This window comes from Antechinus flavipes, chromosome 4 (genome assembly GCF_016432865.1).
Source record: "Antechinus flavipes isolate AdamAnt ecotype Samford, QLD, Australia chromosome 4, AdamAnt_v2, whole genome shotgun sequence".
NCBI lineage: Eukaryota > Metazoa > Chordata > Mammalia > Dasyuromorphia > Dasyuridae > Antechinus > Antechinus flavipes.
In genome coordinates, this window is record NC_067401.1 from 375,154,151 (window position 1) to 375,172,522 (window position 18,372).

At 31.3% G+C, this 18,372-nt stretch overlaps 1 protein-coding gene across 3 annotated transcripts in view; it reads left to right on the forward strand.

Moving 5' to 3' along the window:
- The window catches only part of LPGAT1 (lysophosphatidylglycerol acyltransferase 1), an 87,701-nt gene that overhangs the window by 42,419 nt on the left and 26,910 nt on the right, over positions 1 to 18,372 (forward strand). For all 3 annotated transcript variants that reach the window (XM_051998436.1, XM_051998435.1, XM_051998434.1), the window contains 3 exons: positions 5,623 to 5,741; positions 12,993 to 13,088; positions 16,489 to 16,762. In XM_051998436.1, the coding sequence (XP_051854396.1) occupies positions 5,623 to 5,741; positions 12,993 to 13,088; positions 16,489 to 16,762 (489 nt within the window). The remainder of the gene's footprint in view (positions 1 to 5,622; positions 5,742 to 12,992; positions 13,089 to 16,488; positions 16,763 to 18,372) is intronic.

An 18,372-nucleotide genomic window follows, 5' to 3' on the forward strand; every position in this document is an offset into this window, starting at 1 on the left:
ATACTTTGGTATTCGTTAATTGATTCCAGAAAGCATGATGAGTGGCAAAATAGCAAGTACTGAGCAAATTTTTCCCATGAGAAGTACATCTCCAGTCCACAGCATCCCTCATCACCTAATACCCCAAAGGGGCAAGTGGAGCTTCCAGCTGCAAAGAAAGAACACAGCCCCATTCAGCCTGGCTCTTCTTTTTTTATCCCAGCTCACTTTTTGAGAGAAAGCACCCCCTTTATTACCCCACCCCCATGCCAGAGGGTCCTAGATATGGAGGTGGAAGTTGTAGTCCCGCACCCTCCGTGGCTCAGGGTTAGGATTACAGCAGTATATCACATAAATCATAAATGACCAGGTAGGTTTTATACCAAGAATGCAAGACTGGTTCAGTATTAAAAAATATATACTTTTAGAAGATTTTAGAAGATAATAATGATGTTCATGTAGAAAATCTCAGAATCAACTAAAAAACTACTTAAAATAATTAATAGCTTTAGCAGAGTTGTAGGATACAAAATAAGCTCACATAAATTATCAGCATTTTTATAATATTACCAACAAAGTCCATCAGCAAGAGATAGAGAAATTCCATTTAAAATATTTGTACATGATATAAAATACTTGGGAGTCTATCTGCTAGTAACTATATGAATATAACCATATAGCACTTTGCACACAAATCACAACTACAGATTAATTATTCATAGTTGTCATAAAAATGACAGTTCTACCTAAATTAATCTATTTAATACTGCACAAATCAAACTATCAAAAATTATTTTACACAGCTAGAAAAAATAATAGCAAAATTCATCTTGAGAGAACAAAAAGTCAAATATATCAAGGAAATAAGTGGAAAAATCTGAAGGAAGGTGGTTTAGGTAAAACAATCATAGTGGCTAAGAAATAGAATGGTTTATCATTGTAATAGATTAGGTATATGTTACATTATGAGAAAGGGTCATACACAGTAATCTTATATATGATAAATCAAAGAGCCAAGTTTTTGGAAGAAAAATTCATTACTTGATGAAAACTGCTGGAAAACACTAGGGAAAAACATGGCAGAAATAAAGTATAGACAATGATCTCACACTGTATACTAAAATGAAATCAAAATGCGTACATGATTTATACATGGAATAGTTTGTCAGATCTACACATAAGGTAAGAATTTAGGACCAAAGAAGATCATAGAGTATTACAAAATGTAAAATAGATAATTTTAATGATACAAAATTTTGAAAGTTTTGCACAAATTTTAAAAGTCTTCATCAAAACCAATGTAACCAAAGTTAAAGGAAAGCAGAAAACTGAATGGGGGGAAGGTAGGATTTTGCAACAAGTATTCCTGATAAAGGCCTCATTTCTCAAATATATAGAAAAGTGAATACATTTATAAAAATGTAAGTTATTCCACAATGGTTGAAGGATGTGAACAGATAGCTTTTAGGCAAATCACTATTGAGTTGAGAAGTGTATATTAAAACAATTCTTAGGTGCTATCCTATATTATTAGATTAGCGAATATGACAGAAAAGTAAAATGACAAAAATGTTAGAGGGGATGTGAGAAAATTGAAACACTAATGCATTGTTGATGGAGTTGTGAACTGATTTAACCATTCTTGAGAGTAATTTGGAACTATACTGAAAGGATTGTAAAACTGTACATACTTTGATCCAGTATAACCAACCACTAAAAAGTCCATAATCCAGAGATTTAAAAAAAAAAAAAGCAAAAAGACCTATATATACAAAAATATTTACAGAAGCTCTGTTAGAGGTGACAAAGAATGGGAAATTGAGGGGATACTCATTAATTGGGGAATGGCTGAATAATGTGTGTTATATGATTATGATGGAGTATTATTGTGCTCTAAGAAATGATGAACAGGAAAAAACCTGAAAAGATTTACATGAACTGATGTACAATGAAATGAACAAAACCAGGAGAGAAGAACATTGTTTCTAGTAACAGCAAATATTATATGATAAAAAAGTTATCAATGACTTATCTATTCCCAGCAATATAGTGTTCTAAGACAGTTCTAAAGGACTTATGATTTTTAAAAAAAAAATACTACCCATCTCTAGAGAAAGAAATGGTGGCTCCTCGAATGCAGATTGAAGCATAATTTTATTTTTCTTAGTTGTGTGTGTGTGTGTGTGTGTGTGTGTGTGTGTGTGTGTGTGTGTGTGTGGATATGTGCTCTTTTTTTTTGCAATATGATTAATATGGAAGTATGTTTTGTCTAATTACACATGTATAATCTTAAAGTGCTTGTCATCTGAAAGGGAGGAAGGTAAGAGCTGGAGGGAATTTGGAACTCAAAAATTATATTTAAAAGAATGTTTAAAATTGTTTTCACATATAATTGGGGAAAAATAAAATACCTCATTGTTGAAAAGTGCCATGCCCATCAGAATTGCCTAGGGGCAGAGTGATTTTTCCAAGGTCACTTAGTACATATCAAGCAAATAATTGAATAACAGTAGATTAATTTTTAAAGTTATCTAATACTGAGAATTTTTATTTCACTTTGCTGTGGTTGAAAAATAAAGGATTTTGTGAAATGAAAAAAGTAGAATATTAGAGTGTTTTTAACTATTTAGCTGAATTATGCATAATTTTATTTAAACTCTTTAAGATATTTGCTTCCTAAAACATTTTTTTTTGTTCAGGCATCTTACTGGATTGTAAAAATCAATATTTATATGTTATATTGCTATTATATAATGAACATTTTAGTGATTAATAACTTTGAGACAGTGTGAGGTTGTCTTTTTTTCAAAAATAACCTGTTTTTCAACTCCCATTATTAAGTTCACTGGAAAAGCAGGATATTGATAGTTGTTAGGTACATAAGTTAAACATAAAAAGGGTAAGTAGCATGATAAATAAATTAGAGGAGCCAGAAAAGTATTAATTGTTACTCTGTTAATGGGGAAAAGTTCATGACCAAATAAGAAACAGATCACAGAATGTAAAGGAGACAGTGTTGTTGCATAAAATGAAAAGGTTTTACACAAATAAATGCAACTAAAAATAGAAGAGAAATAGATAAAGGCAGGGGTAAATTTCTCTAATAAAGGACTCATTTCTTTTATTAATGACTTAGTATTTTATTTTTCCCTTAGTTACATGTAAAATCAGTTTTTTTAATATTTGTTATTACTTTTAAGTTCCAGATTCTTTCCCTTCCTCCCTCCCATCTCACCTTATTGAAAAGGCATATAATCAATAACTTGTATTGATCATGCAAAAGATTTCCATAATAATCATATTGTGAAAAAAACATAAGACCAAAAAATAAATTAAAAATAACTTCAAGAGAAATAAAGAAAAAAAAAAAAGCTGTGCTTCAATCTCTGTTTAGACACCATTGATTCTTTTTTGGGGGCATGGATAGATTTTTTCATAATTCCTTCAGAGGTGTCTTGGGTCATTGTATTGCTGAATGATATAGGTCATTCACAGCTGATTATCTTCTAACATTGCTGTTACTTTGTACATAGTACATTTCATTTTGCTTATGTAAATCTTTCCAGGTTTTTCTGAGGACATCCTGCTCATCATTTCTTATAGCATAATAGTATTTCATCATAATCATATGAATGGACTCATTTCTAAAACATATGGGGAACTAAGTCAAATTTATGAGAATAAGAGCTGTTATCTAACTGATAAATGTCGAATAAACAGTTTTCAAAGAAAGGATCCAGGCTTTCAATAGCCATGTGGAATAATGCACTGAATTTTTGAATAATAATATTATTTAATAATAATAATATAATAATAATTTTTGAATAATTCAAGAAATGCACATTAAAACAACCTTGAAGTTCTACTCACAAACTATCAGATTGGCAAAGTTGGCAAGAAACAAAAAAGAAAAATGACATTCTAGGTGGGCTATATAAGAAAGCACATATGTTAATGTACTGCTTGTGGAGCTATGAACTTGTCTAGCTATTTTGAAGTTATTTGGATGTAAGTCCAAAAGCTATTAAATAGTCCATATCTTTTGAAGTAGTATTATTACTACCCCCAAACAAATCAGAGGAAGAATCAAAGGACCCATTATGTCCAAAAATATAGTAGCTATTTTTGCAGTAGCAAAGAATTGGAAACTGAAGAAATACCTATCAGTTGGGGAATTGACTGAACCAATTACAGTGTATGGATGTGATGGAATACTTTTTTCTTTAAGAAATGATGAAGGTAATTATTTCAGAGAAACCTGAGAAGACTTGACTAAAACTGATGGAATACCAGCACTGTCCAATAACATACTGAAAACTGAGTCAGGAAAACCACTTGGGGAGACATTTTTCTTAACAAGTGATTAACTTTCCGAGGAATTTGTGACCTCATACATTTGAAAAATAACTTCTATCGTACAGCTAACTCTTTTAGAGTTAAAAGAGGCATTTTGTATTTTATGTCTTGTAAATTGTAAAGCCATGTTCATTTATGTGTATTTAATTTTTTGTTGCTTTGGAGCTAATATTATTTTGATATATCCCTGGTGGAGTATTAGGAAACTTTTTGTAGCTTTGCTTATTTTGTCTTTTTAAAAATTTAAGAAAAATTTGAAAGTTAGCCCAAATTTAATTTTAAGTAAAAAATAAGAAATGCTTTATGTTCATTATTTTGAGAAATATAAGGGAATATTGAGATGAATGATTTATATATATTTGAAAATTAATGAATAATACAAAGCAAATACATATGTGTCATATGACTGTTAGAGACATGATTGATTTAAAAAAATAAAATACTGCTCTTAGCTATTAAGCTTCACATAAGAAGTGATATTTGAATTGGATTTTAAAGGAACAATTTTTGTAGATCAAAACATGTCACTTGATAATTTTTTTTCTCTTCATATTTCTCAATTCTTAATTTTTGCAGAAAAGCAAAATCCAGGTTTTTTGTTTCCAAATTCCAATTCTACACATGGGGGTAGAAATTTGCCTGTCAGTTATATAGTAAAATAACTACTCCCTGCTTTATGATTTAGCAAAGTTGTCTATAATTTCTTTAAACCTGATGACTTTCATTATTGAATTGAATGTATATTTCCAAAAAACTTAGCTGAAAACTTTTGGGGTGAAAAATATAAAGATGTTAGATAAGGCAGTGTCATTCTTTCTCATTGCTTTGGAATTTAGTAATCCTTGTAAAATTTGTAAGTACATTTAAAATGGATTCCAGTAGAATTAAATTGTGATATATTTTGTCACTAGAAACAATCACTTAATATATATTACACATTAGTTTGAAAAATCTTTTAAGTTCAAGTCTTTAAGGATTTAAAAACGAAATAGTTCTTGTCATATCATTTCTGATTCAAAATTCTGGGAAATAAATGTTCTTGAAATGAGGGGATAAGATTAAAATGTTTTTAGTAAAAGGCCCCTTTCATGTGTGTAATCTGGAGTTTTAAAAATGTTATGTCAGTTTTCTCACTTTGTAGGAAAAACTTTTTAAATCTGTTTTATACCTTTTAAAATAAAATGATATGCCATACTTAATCTAGGGCATATCACTTGCACATACTACTTAAAAGATTTTTAGCATTCATTTGGCAAATGAAAACTTTAAAACTTTTTATTCTTACAGTAATGGAGTGGGGTGAAGATATTAAAGCAATTTCTGAAGATGAAGCTGTGATGTTGGTGAACCATCAAGCAACAGGAGATGTATGTACATTAATGATGTGCCTACAGGACAAAGGAATGGTAGGTTTATCTCTAGGTTACAAAAGTCTAATTGGAAAATATAAACACAACTTAATTTGCTACATTATAAATGATGAGAGCCTGTTCTTCCCTCTCTCTTTTTTTTTTTTTAATTAAAGGGTAAGATAATTAAAGGGATAAAGGAATTACTATATTTCAAACATGTGACAAGAATTTATCATCAAAGGAATTATTGCTAGTGAGGGGAAAGTTAAAGTAGTTTTGTGTATCACTATATACCCTGTAAGAGAACATCAGTCAATAAATAGAAATAGCTACTAAAAACAAATTACTTTATTAGGTGCTGTCAGGAAGACAAATGAAATTTCCCTCAAAGGACAAGACATAAACATGAAAAGCTAAATATCATTATGAGTTGAGTAATATGACCACTCTAGATAAAGTGGCCCAAGATATTACAATATAAATCATCATGATTCATATGGACAAGAGTTGTACATACAGAGAGGAATGAAATTATTATCAGCTAGATTGGCTTGAAAAGGTTTCAAAGAAGAGGATTTTGAGTGATGGGTGGAATTGGGTTATGTAGAATGGAATTGGAGGAAGAGTGGAACGTAGAAGCAGAAGAGCAGAATGAAAGAATGAATCTGTTGTGTTCCAATAGGAATAAGTAGGCCTGTCTAATTGGAATCAAGATTATATGTTGACAAGGTGTAGCAAATGAAATGGAAGAAGTAGGGGGGCAAGATTATAGAAACCCTCAGTTGTGAGACTGTAGATTTTGGACTTTTTGGTGAAGAAACAGAAAATCATTCAAGCTTTTTGAACAAGAAAGTAACATATTTACGGCTCCATTTTAAGATTAGTCTGATGATTATGTGTCACATAAATAGGCTATAGTTAATTATATATTTATAGGAGATATTGCTAACGGCCTAAACCAGGATGGTTGCAATAAAATGTGAGATAGAAATTAAAAATTAGAAATAGAATATGATAAAATAGAAGTCTTGACTGTGCATCTTGAAATAATAGCAATGATAGCTAACATTTTCATAGTATTTAAATTTTTCATACTTACTAGACTGAGCAAAATGTAGTTATGGACAGTGAAAGGAAATCAAAAGTATACATTTAAAATTTTTGAATTTTGCAGTATGTACTTTTTTTTTCCTGTGATCAAAAAACTCCCTATCTGTTTATCTAGTCCTACAGATTTTTTTCTTAAGCCCTAAATTTGCATTTTCGGCTATATACTAGATATCTCCAAGTAGATATCCTTTGGGTGCCTCAAATTCAACATGGCCCAAACTGGATTTGGCTTCAGGCAAAAACCTGACTTCCATAGGTTTTTTAGTGATACCATTTTTTCAGATAATCAGGTTTAGAATCTTTGCAAACCTTTAGCACAGATAGGGCCTGGCACACAGTAGCCGCTATATAAATGTCATCTTTCATTATTAAATCCAGGTTTTTTTGTTTCCAAATACAGCATTCTTTCCATTGTTTTCTGAAGCATTGATGAATGATTAGATTCAACATTTCTCAATATGTAGTTGTATTTTCATTCTTTTAAAGTGATGAATGTATATGGTATATGTGGCAAGTACAGTTTAGTATATTGGTTTTACCAGAATGCTCAAACTCAACCACTGTAGAGAAGATAGAATTTTGTATAGAAAGATTCAGGCCATTTCTTCTAGATTAATTCTTTTGCCTAGGAGTATTTTCCTATTATGTTTCCATTAAGTTATATCCAACATTGTTATATAAGTTCCTTACAATGTAATTTAACTTGAAAACTGGAAGCATGAATTGCCTTCATCTAAAAAATGTTATTTATGAATATTTGAATGACATTGCAACCCTTATTTCCAAGAATAAGCATATAAACATTTACCAAAGAACAATTATTATACTGAGAAAAATATTTTTTAAATTTTTACTACCCATCTTCATGATCAACAAGTTAGGGTTTGATTTATTTAAAAAAGAAAAACATATAAGATTTTAAACCATGAAACTTAGAATTTTGCTTGCAGTAATTCTTGGAATCCATCTCATTAGTAAATTACTACTTTTAATTTGAAGTGAGAAAATAGATAGTAATTGAGTCCATCATTCACTCTGCTTTAGAAGTTTTGTATCTAATGACATTATTAGATTTTTAATTAAGAAATTGAATTATAGTACAGTTATATAACTTTGAAATCACCAGCAGGACTTGATTGACAGCTCTATAATACTTCATCAAAAAGTGAAGGCAATTAGAGGACTTAGGCCAGAACTTAGTTTAAACAATTTTTAAAATTATAAATGTGCTCCCAAAAAAAGAACAGGATGCCTTTGTTAACAGTTTCAACTGAGGTTTTGCTATGTCAGTCATTGTGTTAAGTGCTGGGGATACAAAAAAAAAAAAAAAGACAAAAAACAGTGGCTGTTCTCAAAGAACTCCAAATCTAACGGAGTAGACAACATGCAAATACTTCCCTATATGCAAGAGTTTTTAATTGTAAAGAGAGTGGTAGTGAGGAGATTCTTGCAACATGAAGGTGGCATGGAAGGGCTTTTTAAAGAAGAGTGTGAGATTTGAGCTGAGCCTTTAAAGGAGACCAGTTCCTTTGTTTTGCCAAGCTATTTATTATAAGCACTCTCGGGAATCTACTTATTTATGTCTGGATTTTTTTGTTTGTCTAAATTATTGGTTAAAAGTAAGGAGGTGATGTTGAGAGACATTTTCTTATTGTATAATATTTTGCTCTATGAAATGCTTCAGGAATAAAAAGTGAAGAAAAAGTTTGTAACTTATCCAGAAGTTTCAGGCATGTTGTTTTGCTAATATTTTCCTTAAGAAACCTCAGGAACACTACTTAACATAAAAACAAATGAAACTCAGTGTTACAGTCCTAGATATAATTGTTTGTGGAAATGGACATGGCATTGAGAAAGAGTAGATGTGCATGAAGCACATCTATGATGGAGGTAAAACCATTTTGAGATCATTGAAAATTAGAAAACTCAAGGTAGCTGAAAGAGATGAAGACAGACAGATTGATGTAGAAGTGAATTTTACCAAACACTTAAACAATTCCAAATATTATATAAATCATTCAAAAAAATAGGAAGAGTTTTTCCAAATTACTTTTATGATGCAAATATGATTTTGGTACCTAAGCCAAATAAACCTAGAAATAAAACTATTGACCAATTTTTCTAATGAAAATTGATGTAAAAATTTTAAATAAAATACCAGTTACAATAATTTATCATAAAGATAATATACTGTGACCAGACTGGATTTGTATCAGGAATTCAGGGTTTGTTCAAGATTAGGAAAACTATGAGTGTAATTGGCCATATCAACAACAAAAACATCAAAAATCTTATAGTTATTTCAATAAGTACAGAAAACAGATTGTGAAAGCACAGCATCCATTTCTATTAAAAACACTGAAAGCATAGAAATAGAGCTTTTCTTAAAATGATGAATGTCTATCCAAAAGCAAGCCCAATCTATATTAATGTAAGCTAAAAAGTCTTTTTAAAAAGTAAGATCGGGGTGAAATAGAGGTGTTCATTATTACCACTGTTACTCAATATTTATTAGAAATTTGCCATAGAAGAAGAAAAGCCCACGTTTCTTTCTTGGGGTATTCCAGGATATCATTCATGATCCAAGGAACCAAAAAAAGCCTTATGCTCAAGTAAACTGGGTTCAGTCCTGGGAGGCATAATCCTAAAGGAGAATTTGTTAGGATTTCTATTTGTTATTTTGTTTATTTGAATATTTTTATTTTATATATTATTATCCTCTTCCTTTGATTATCAGATTTGCCAACATATATTTATATATAGTAGCTGCATGACAATTCTCTGTGAATTCATCTTGTTCAGGCAGCTAGATAACACAGTGGATAAGTTGTTGGACTTATAGTAAGGAAGATAAGTTCAACTCCATCTTAGACTTTTAATTAGCAGTGTGACTCTGGGTAAGTCACTTAATTTCTCTCTGTCTTAATTTCTTCATCTACAAAAATAGGCATAAGAATAGCATCTGTTTTCCAGATTTGTTGAGAGAGAATAAAGTGAGATAATATTTGTAAAACACTTGGCAAACCTTATGGTATTATGAAAATGTTATTAGTATCATTAAAAAAAAAGAGATGAGGAAACCCGAGTGAATAAAATTGAAAACATTATCACCAAAAAAGACAACCAAGACAATATCAGTAACTAACAAACCATGTTCCCACTTTCCCATCTCTACAAAGTTATTCTGAGAATATTCTACATATATATTGAGGACATTCTTAATAAAGTTATGAAAAGGGTGCAGGCAATCTTTTACAAATGATATGCTACAGCAAACACTATTTTATTGCTAAACTAATTATCCAGAAGATAATGTCAAATGAAAGTGGTTAAAGATGTCTCCTAAGCACTTGTTAATATCAGACAAGATTCCTTAGAATATGTTAATAATAAAGATAAATTTTTCAGTCCTTTGATTAATAATATCAAGTGAGGTATAATAAGAGGGAACTATATGTTAATCAAAGATATTTGCAATTTACCTAGAGGATGTTAAGTGCAGAATCTAGATTAAAGAGGACTTCTGTAGATAAAGAGGTCTTTCTGATTCTGCTATTTAGATATGACATTGTGCTGATTTTAAAATTGCAAAATGTCTAATTATACATTTATAATTACTCAAGAGCTCAACCTAATTAAGTAAGAAAATTGTGTGGTTAAAGAATGCTTTATTGTTGAGTCTGTGATATGCAGTTCAGTGAACAAATCACAGAACTGGTCCGTCATTTATCTTGGACAGACAATGGAAAAAGACCAAGAACCATGGGAAAAAATGAACTAAATTTCCTTTTTGAAAGTATATTACACTTTTTTTCCTCAAAAAAAGGCTAAACTTTTTGACAATAGTAGTCTTCAGGTGATTACCAGTCGTGGAATTTCATAATCTCTGAAGCATTAAAATAAAAAAAAAGGCAATGAGAAAACTGGGGGTAGGAGTGGGAGAGCATGAGCAGGCATGATATATTACAAAAAAGAAATTATACAGAAGTGTCATATTGGATATCATCAGAGAAATGTATGACCACAAAAAGATGGTCTAGTAACATGGAGAGTATTGACCAGTGGATGACTCATGTAAAATAGTTACCATTGTGTCTTACCAAGAGAGCATACTAAAGACTCCCAACATGCTGTATGGACCCCTGTGGTGGATTAACAGGAAAAAAGTCACAGAAAACAAGAGCTACTATTCACATTGCTAAGGTCACTGAACCACTGAGGTATCTAAGAAGAAAGTTTTAGTTAAATGTCTTCGCTGTTTTAAAAACATTAAAGCTGAAATTGGGATATGTGTTAAATATTCACTTCCTTTCATTTCCAGACTATCTACTTGTATCTTTATATTTATATGTATGTATGTGTGTGTATATATGTGTATGTGTGTATCTTTTATTTCTTTCCTTGAGTATTTCTTGATAGTTAAGTTCATATTAAAGAAAAAAAACTTTTGTTGGCCAGTAAATTTTTTTGGCTGCTTTTGCAAAACTATCTTTAAAGACCATACTTGAAAAGTACTTAAAAATATCTTTTTAAACCTTGAAAAAAAATTATGATTATGGGATTAACCACCTGAAGCTCTTTTACTTTCTTACTATGACAAAGGAAGAGGAACACTGTAGAAAATGAACTTTCTTGATTGTGGTAGCTAAGTTTTAATGAGCTATTACTTTATCAGTATTCCTCATGAAACAGCTTCAACATGGGTTGTTAACATTTCAGTACAAATCCAAATAACTAAGGGGAATATACCATTTGAAACTGCCTACTTGTGGCCTGAATTTGATAATAAATAAGCAACCTGATGAACCTTGTTTAAAAAAAAATCCTTGTAAATTAGTGTGAGGGCAAAACAGTGTTCAGGGCAGTGAATGGATTTAATAGTAATGGTAGGGAGTAGGAAATTTTTTTTTTATTGTGAGTGAAAGTAGATGGTAACAAAATTTTATACACTGCACTTTACTTAAAGCTAAACCAAGAAGAGCTCATTACCTCATCAGAGAAGATCAATTAGCAAATTCATTAATTAAGTTTGATTTGTATTTTATTTTCAGTTCACTCCTTTGCTTTAAAGTTTTTCATCTTAATAGTGATTAACCCATGTTAGTGATTTATAGTTTAGAATGTCACTCTCTTTCAACAACCAGGAAAGTAATTTTTTTTTTAAAGTAGCACTTCAGGTTGATAACTTAGGACCTTATGGTATTATTTGATTATTCTTGTTAATATGATATATAAATAGAATTCTGTTTCATAAACTTATGCCTGATTTTTGCTTGTTGGACTTTATTCCTTGATGTTTAGTTATAGCACTGACACATTTTATAATATCATAATACTTTGGCAAGATACTGGACACTTAAACATTTCCCTTTATCATTTTAGAAGGAATTTATAAACATAATTTTTTGTTTTAAAATATTGAAGTTTTTAAAAAATAATTTAGCCAAGCATTATTTTAACTGTTGTCATTTTTTTAGAATAGGATATCTTAAAGTCCATAAAATTTGGGAAGTTTTAATTCCAAAGAAACAGTTTCTTGATCATAACAGTATATAACAGCAAGGACCGAGTTTATTTTATTTATAATTAACTAAGAACTGTGCTAAAAATCTATAGAGTTTATGGACCCTAAAACCAGATCTATGCTTAAATCTTTTTTATCTCTAGAACTATCATTACTCTTTTATTCATTCAGTCATTTAACCTGAAGGAAAACCTACTATTTGCCAGGTACTCTGCCAAACACTGAGAACAGAAAGATAAAAACCAGTCCTGCTTTCCAGGAACTTGCACACTATTGGTGAAAATAATATTTATACACAAAACTATATGAAATAATAAAATAGTGGTCAGGGAAGCATGAGCTCAGCTTTGAAGAAAACTAGCGTTTTTTTTTTTTTTAAACAAGGTGGAAGTGAGGAGAGGAGGGAGTGCATTCTAAGGTTGGATGAAATCCTGTACAAATGATGGAATGTCATGTTTGGAGAAATAGCAATGTCCATTTGGCTGTATTGTAGAGTGGGTGAAGGGGAATAATATAAAATAAGCATGGAAAGGTAATTTTGAGACAGCTTGCAAAGGGCTCTAAAAATTTCTTATGGGGATAATCTGAGGCATTTTCCCAAGCTTGAGCCACATTAAGTCAGGTTCCATTTATCCAAGATTTAACTACTTTTCCTTTTCTAAACATTTCAGGTTGTTGCTCAGATGATGTGGTTGATGGATCATATATTTAAGTATACAAACTTTGGTATTGTTTCTCTAATTCATGGAGATTTCTTTATAAGACAGGTAAGTAACAGTATTGTTTTTGTTTTTGTTTTGCTCTGCCTCTGAATTGATCAGTGAATTGAGGTGTACTTATATTAGTGCTAAATATAGCAATTATAGTAAGTGCCCAGTCAGCTTACAAATCTCAGGAAATGTCACTCCAGATTCCCTGTTTCCCAAGATACTTTTAACTTTGGAGTATAAGAAATAACCAATTTATATCTCCCCTTGCAATTCAAGGAGGCAGCCAACATTATTTTCATTTTAGAAGCTCAGATATCAGATATCCCAGGATATGCTATTGGTAAAATGTTTCATTTTCTTTTAAATGGTTGGCTTGAAAAAATAAATGTAATTTATTGTATATAATACTTTATTCAGTAACCTCTGTCTTCTGTAAAAACTGCAGATGAATGAATGGGAGTCTTTACAACAAAAATAGTTGTCTCAAAACTTTGAGACCAGTAAACACACTCCCTTCATTTTTAGGCTTAGAGCATGAGTCAAGAAGCATTTTTTGTGTCTAACATGTGCTTCAGGTGCTTTGCTAGATTCTTGGATTAGGAAGATAAAAATTGTCAGTTTCTTCTTTCAAAGAACTTAAATTATATTATATTTGACTTTATCTTATGTGCAATATTTAACTTTCTGAGTTTTCTTTGTTACTCTTGATTCTGGCTTGCTTTTACATCAGAAAGCAGGAAAAGAAATGACAGGATTTTGGAAGTACTTTGTAAAATTAAGAGTCTAATTTGTACATGAACAGTTGGTGGTTGTTTTTAAGAGTACAGTGGAGACCAACAGTCCCCCAAACCAAGTAGAAAATATAGATAGCTGTGAAAGCAAGTTGCAAACACAGAGGCCACTGGACTAATTTACTATTAAGATAGCAAGTTTGATAATGTGTTGTAAGGAAATCTTTCTTTTGTGAAATCCCAGTGGAAGAAACATTTGACTGAGGTCCTGTGAGTGACTATTTTTCATTATATTCTTTTGCCTGATATCATTCTGGATTAGCTTGGAGTGGAAAATAGTGTACAATTATCTAGACATTTTCCCTATCCAGAATCCTTCATTCATTCAACAGTGCTAGAAAAAATGAGAGAGTATTATAATTATTGGTATCTGCAATGTTGGAATATACGTGAAGTTTTTTAACTAAAGTATTAATGTTAAAAGATAATAACTTTGTAGGATTTCTTAGCTACTCCTTTTCTTGTTACTGTTATTTATATTAGATTGAAAAATGGATTTTTAAAAAATACTTTTCAATTAACAATGAACGTTAAATAGTGTTTTAAAATTGAAGATATTTCACTTTTCTAAAACAATTCCAATAGCTTGCATTTATATGATGCTTTAAAATTTCAAAGTACTTCACATATATTAACTCTCATTTTGATCCTTATAATAGCATTTTGAGTAGATGCTGATTTTTTAAATCTCTTTACAAAACAGTGGCACAGAGAAGTGAAGTGATTTGAGTCAGGATTTGAACTCAAGTCTTTCTTACTCCATATCCTTCACATTCTACATTTTAGCACTTAATTGCTTATAAAATAGTCTTTGCATGTGTTGACATATATTTTGTCACTTGAAGAAATTGTTCCAAATAATACTCCTCTGGGTAGAAATAACATTTTATTGTACATACTGTGCAAAAAAAAAAAAATCTGGATTCTAATAGATCATTACCTGGGAAGAGAAAATAATAATAACTATTGGTAAAAATTGGTTTAAAAATGGTAATAATTGTAATAAAGGCAGAACAGTTAAGTCCTGAGTGTGCAGCGATGGATATCTAGTCCTCGGCATATCTAGAGCTTCCTCATGTGCTCTGCAATTTCAGGGAAACATAGATATTCTTGTGGTCCTGAAGTATCGACATAAATCTAGGATAGTAAATGAAGGAAAAAACATAATCATCAAGGGCTGAGCCAGCTGCTATAATTTAGGCTAATTTTTCTGGATCAGTCATGAAAAGAGTAAATGGATGAGGACAAGAAAAAGAACTCTCAGGGACAGAGCAACTAGCATCTCCAAAAAGGAGGTTGAGTCCATTGGTGGATGATAACTTGGAAGGTCCGAAAGCAAAGGTCCTTGTTTGGGAGCCAGGGAGTCTACATGGAGTAATATACATCTGGAGCCTTGGAGATTCAAAAGGAGATGTAAGGGATGGACCATAGAGAATGAAGGTTCTTTTTGAAGATCCAAATTCCCCCACCTAGACCTGGAGGTTGAGTTAAGCAATTTGGGAAGGCTTTTGAATATTAACATCATAACTAAAACCAAATCCACCCATTTGTAAAAATTAGGTGTAGAAAAGCAAATTGAGAGGAATTAGGGAATATGGTTGAGATGATACAACTTCCTAAGAAAAAACATTCTTTATCTGAGAAGTGTCCTACATTGTATATACCTTTTGCTTTGTTTCATCTTTGTTTTTAAAATTGTAACCTTTGATTTAAAAAGTTATATTTGAACTCTATAGTCAGCTGTCAGAACTAGGTATAATAAAAGTTCTTTTTTGGCTTTATGAAAGTTCAAGGAGAAATTAATGAAGATTAGATTTTAAGGAATGACTTCATTAAGAGGCAGAAGCACTGTCTTAAGTGATGGTAATTCTCTGTTGTTCTTGGGTTTCAGTACCTTTTCAGAATAACTAAGGCTTTTGTATGTAATGTGTAATGATATTTAGTATAAAAAATAATGTATATAATACATAATAAAGCTAAAATTTACATATATTGCTTTAATATTTGCAAAGTACTTTACAGATATTATCTCATTTGATTTTTATAGCAGCTTTGGGTAATAGATGATGTTATTTTCCCCTTTTTACAGATAAGAAAACAGAGGCTGAGAGAGGTTAAGGGACTTAATCAGCATTAAACAACTAGTAAGCATCTGAGGCAAACTCCAGTTTTCCTCAATCCAAGTTCAGTGCTTTATAGACTGCAATGCCCAGCTTCTTGTTGACTTAACTTTGGCTAAATAGAAATTAAGAATTATATGGAAACCATGTGTGAATTTTTGGTAATAGATTGACTAGGAAAAGCAGATTATCTGGCTTGAATTAGAGATACATTTTATTTGATGAAAACTGAAAATAGTTATTCTTGAGAACTAGCAAAAGTTAAACTGGAGAATTTAAAAGAATTAGTTATATTTATATGGAAAATTTTTCTGAAACAAAAATACTTAAATAGGAGTTGTAAAATTTCCTAAGTTTCCTAAGTTAACTTTTTGCTCCTATATTTCTCTGGTGGATGGAAATTAGTGTTGGTAATTTCTTTTTAATCTTGAAATAACTTCATCTGAACTAAGTTGAACTTAATTCCTGTGTGTGTGTGTGTGTGTGTGTGTGTGTGTGTGTGTGTGTGTGTCTGTCTGTCTGTCTTTGTGTGTCTATACCCTCCAGGGAAAATCTCATCGTGACCAGCAGCTTGTTCTTCTTAAGAAGCACCTAAAAAATTATTACAGGAGCCGAGATCGGAAGTGGATTGTTCTTTTTCCAGAAGGTGGCTTCCTTAGGAAGAGACGAGAAACAAGTCAGGCATTTGCCAAGAAAAATAATTTGCCATTCCTTACACATGTCACCCTGCCAAGGCTTGGGGCAACACAAATTATTTTGAATGAACTTGTAGCACAACAAGAAAATGGAACTCCAGCAGGTGGAGATGCTAGGGTGATAGGTAAGACATTTTTTTCCTTTGTGAGAGAGCCTGTTGTTGTTGCTGCTGCTATTGCTGCTGCTGTTGTTGTTCAGTTGTTCGGTCCTGCCTCACTCTTCATGAGCTTATTTGGGGTTTTCTTGGCAAATCCTGGCATGGTTTGCCATTTCCTTCTCCAGCTCATTTGACAGATGAGGAAACTAAGGCAAATAGGGTGAAATGACTTGCTCCAAATGATGCAACTAGGAAGTGTCTAAAATAACGTTTGAACTTAGGAAAATGAGTCTTCATGACTCAAGGCCTGAGACTCTGCTCACTGCTGCCCAAGAGAGCTATAAGATTTTCTTTTTTGGAAAAATCCACAGAGTGGCATTAATCATTTTTAAAATTTTACTTAAAAAAAACATCAAAAGGAATTAATAATTTGGAAGAAATAATGTTTTCATTTATTACATGATAATATCAGTTTATTTTCTCCTCACAAATGTATTGTTATATTTCTATGGTTCCATTTCTCTGTTGTGGTTATTGAATAATGTGTTCACAGGGGCAGCGAGGTGGTGCAATGGATAGAGCACCAGCCCTAAAAGTCAGGAAGACCTGAGTTCAAATCTGGTCTGAAAAACTTAACACTTTCTAGCTGTGTGACCCTAGGCAAGTCATTTAACCTCAGTTGCCTCAGCAAAAAAAAAATAAATACAAGAATTTAAAGAATAAATTAAAGAATTTTTTAAAAAAAGAAAAATGTATTTACAGCATTATTCTAGGTGCTTGTATAAGTATATTCCTCACCTAAAGGGAAGTTGTTATTCAGTAGTTTCAATACACATGTCTTTTAGTTAAGCTATCTCATAAACCAGAATTGTTCCCCCTATATTAAGTTGTGAATTCCTTACATTAAGTGGAAAAATATTAACTTTCAGATTTATCTAAGCATCATGTTATATTGACCAGGCTCCTCTTTTATATATACATTGGGTCAGTGCTATATCAGATAATCCCATTTAATTTTGTGATTTTACACATTGTAATGGTACTCTTTAAGAACCCTAATGATAGGTTAATTTGTTAATAAACTAGTAGCAACTGAGTGTAGGAATTTGACTTTTAAAAATAAATAAACACTATTCAGAATATATTTCTTTAATCACCAAACTGGAAATATCTTTATACCTAGTGTTTCTATTATGATTTCCATTTCATTTTTAGCAATTAGTTTTTCCATAAGAATATTCTAGCCCCAGATTATTTTGTAATGTCGGTATGCTTCTGTAATTTCCCAGATACTATCACACTAAGTGCTATTCTCTTGGCTCACTGTGATGTGGTCATGACTCTCTATTCACAAAGTTTGTGCTAGCTAAGTACGGTTTCTTGTAGGTCCTAAAAATCTGCAAAGATTTCAATCACATTCTTGGTGATGTTTGCTCTTAGCAAAGTTCAGAAAGGGTTATCATTGAGTTGGTTTTATAGTGATAGATAGATAGATAGATAGATATAGTGATAGGTATTTTAACCAACTCAACTCAGTCACCTACTAAATTGTAGAGATTTGCACTCAGTATTAGTAAAATAAGTAACACATCTGACATAATCATTAATTACTGATGTATTAAATATGAGTTAATATT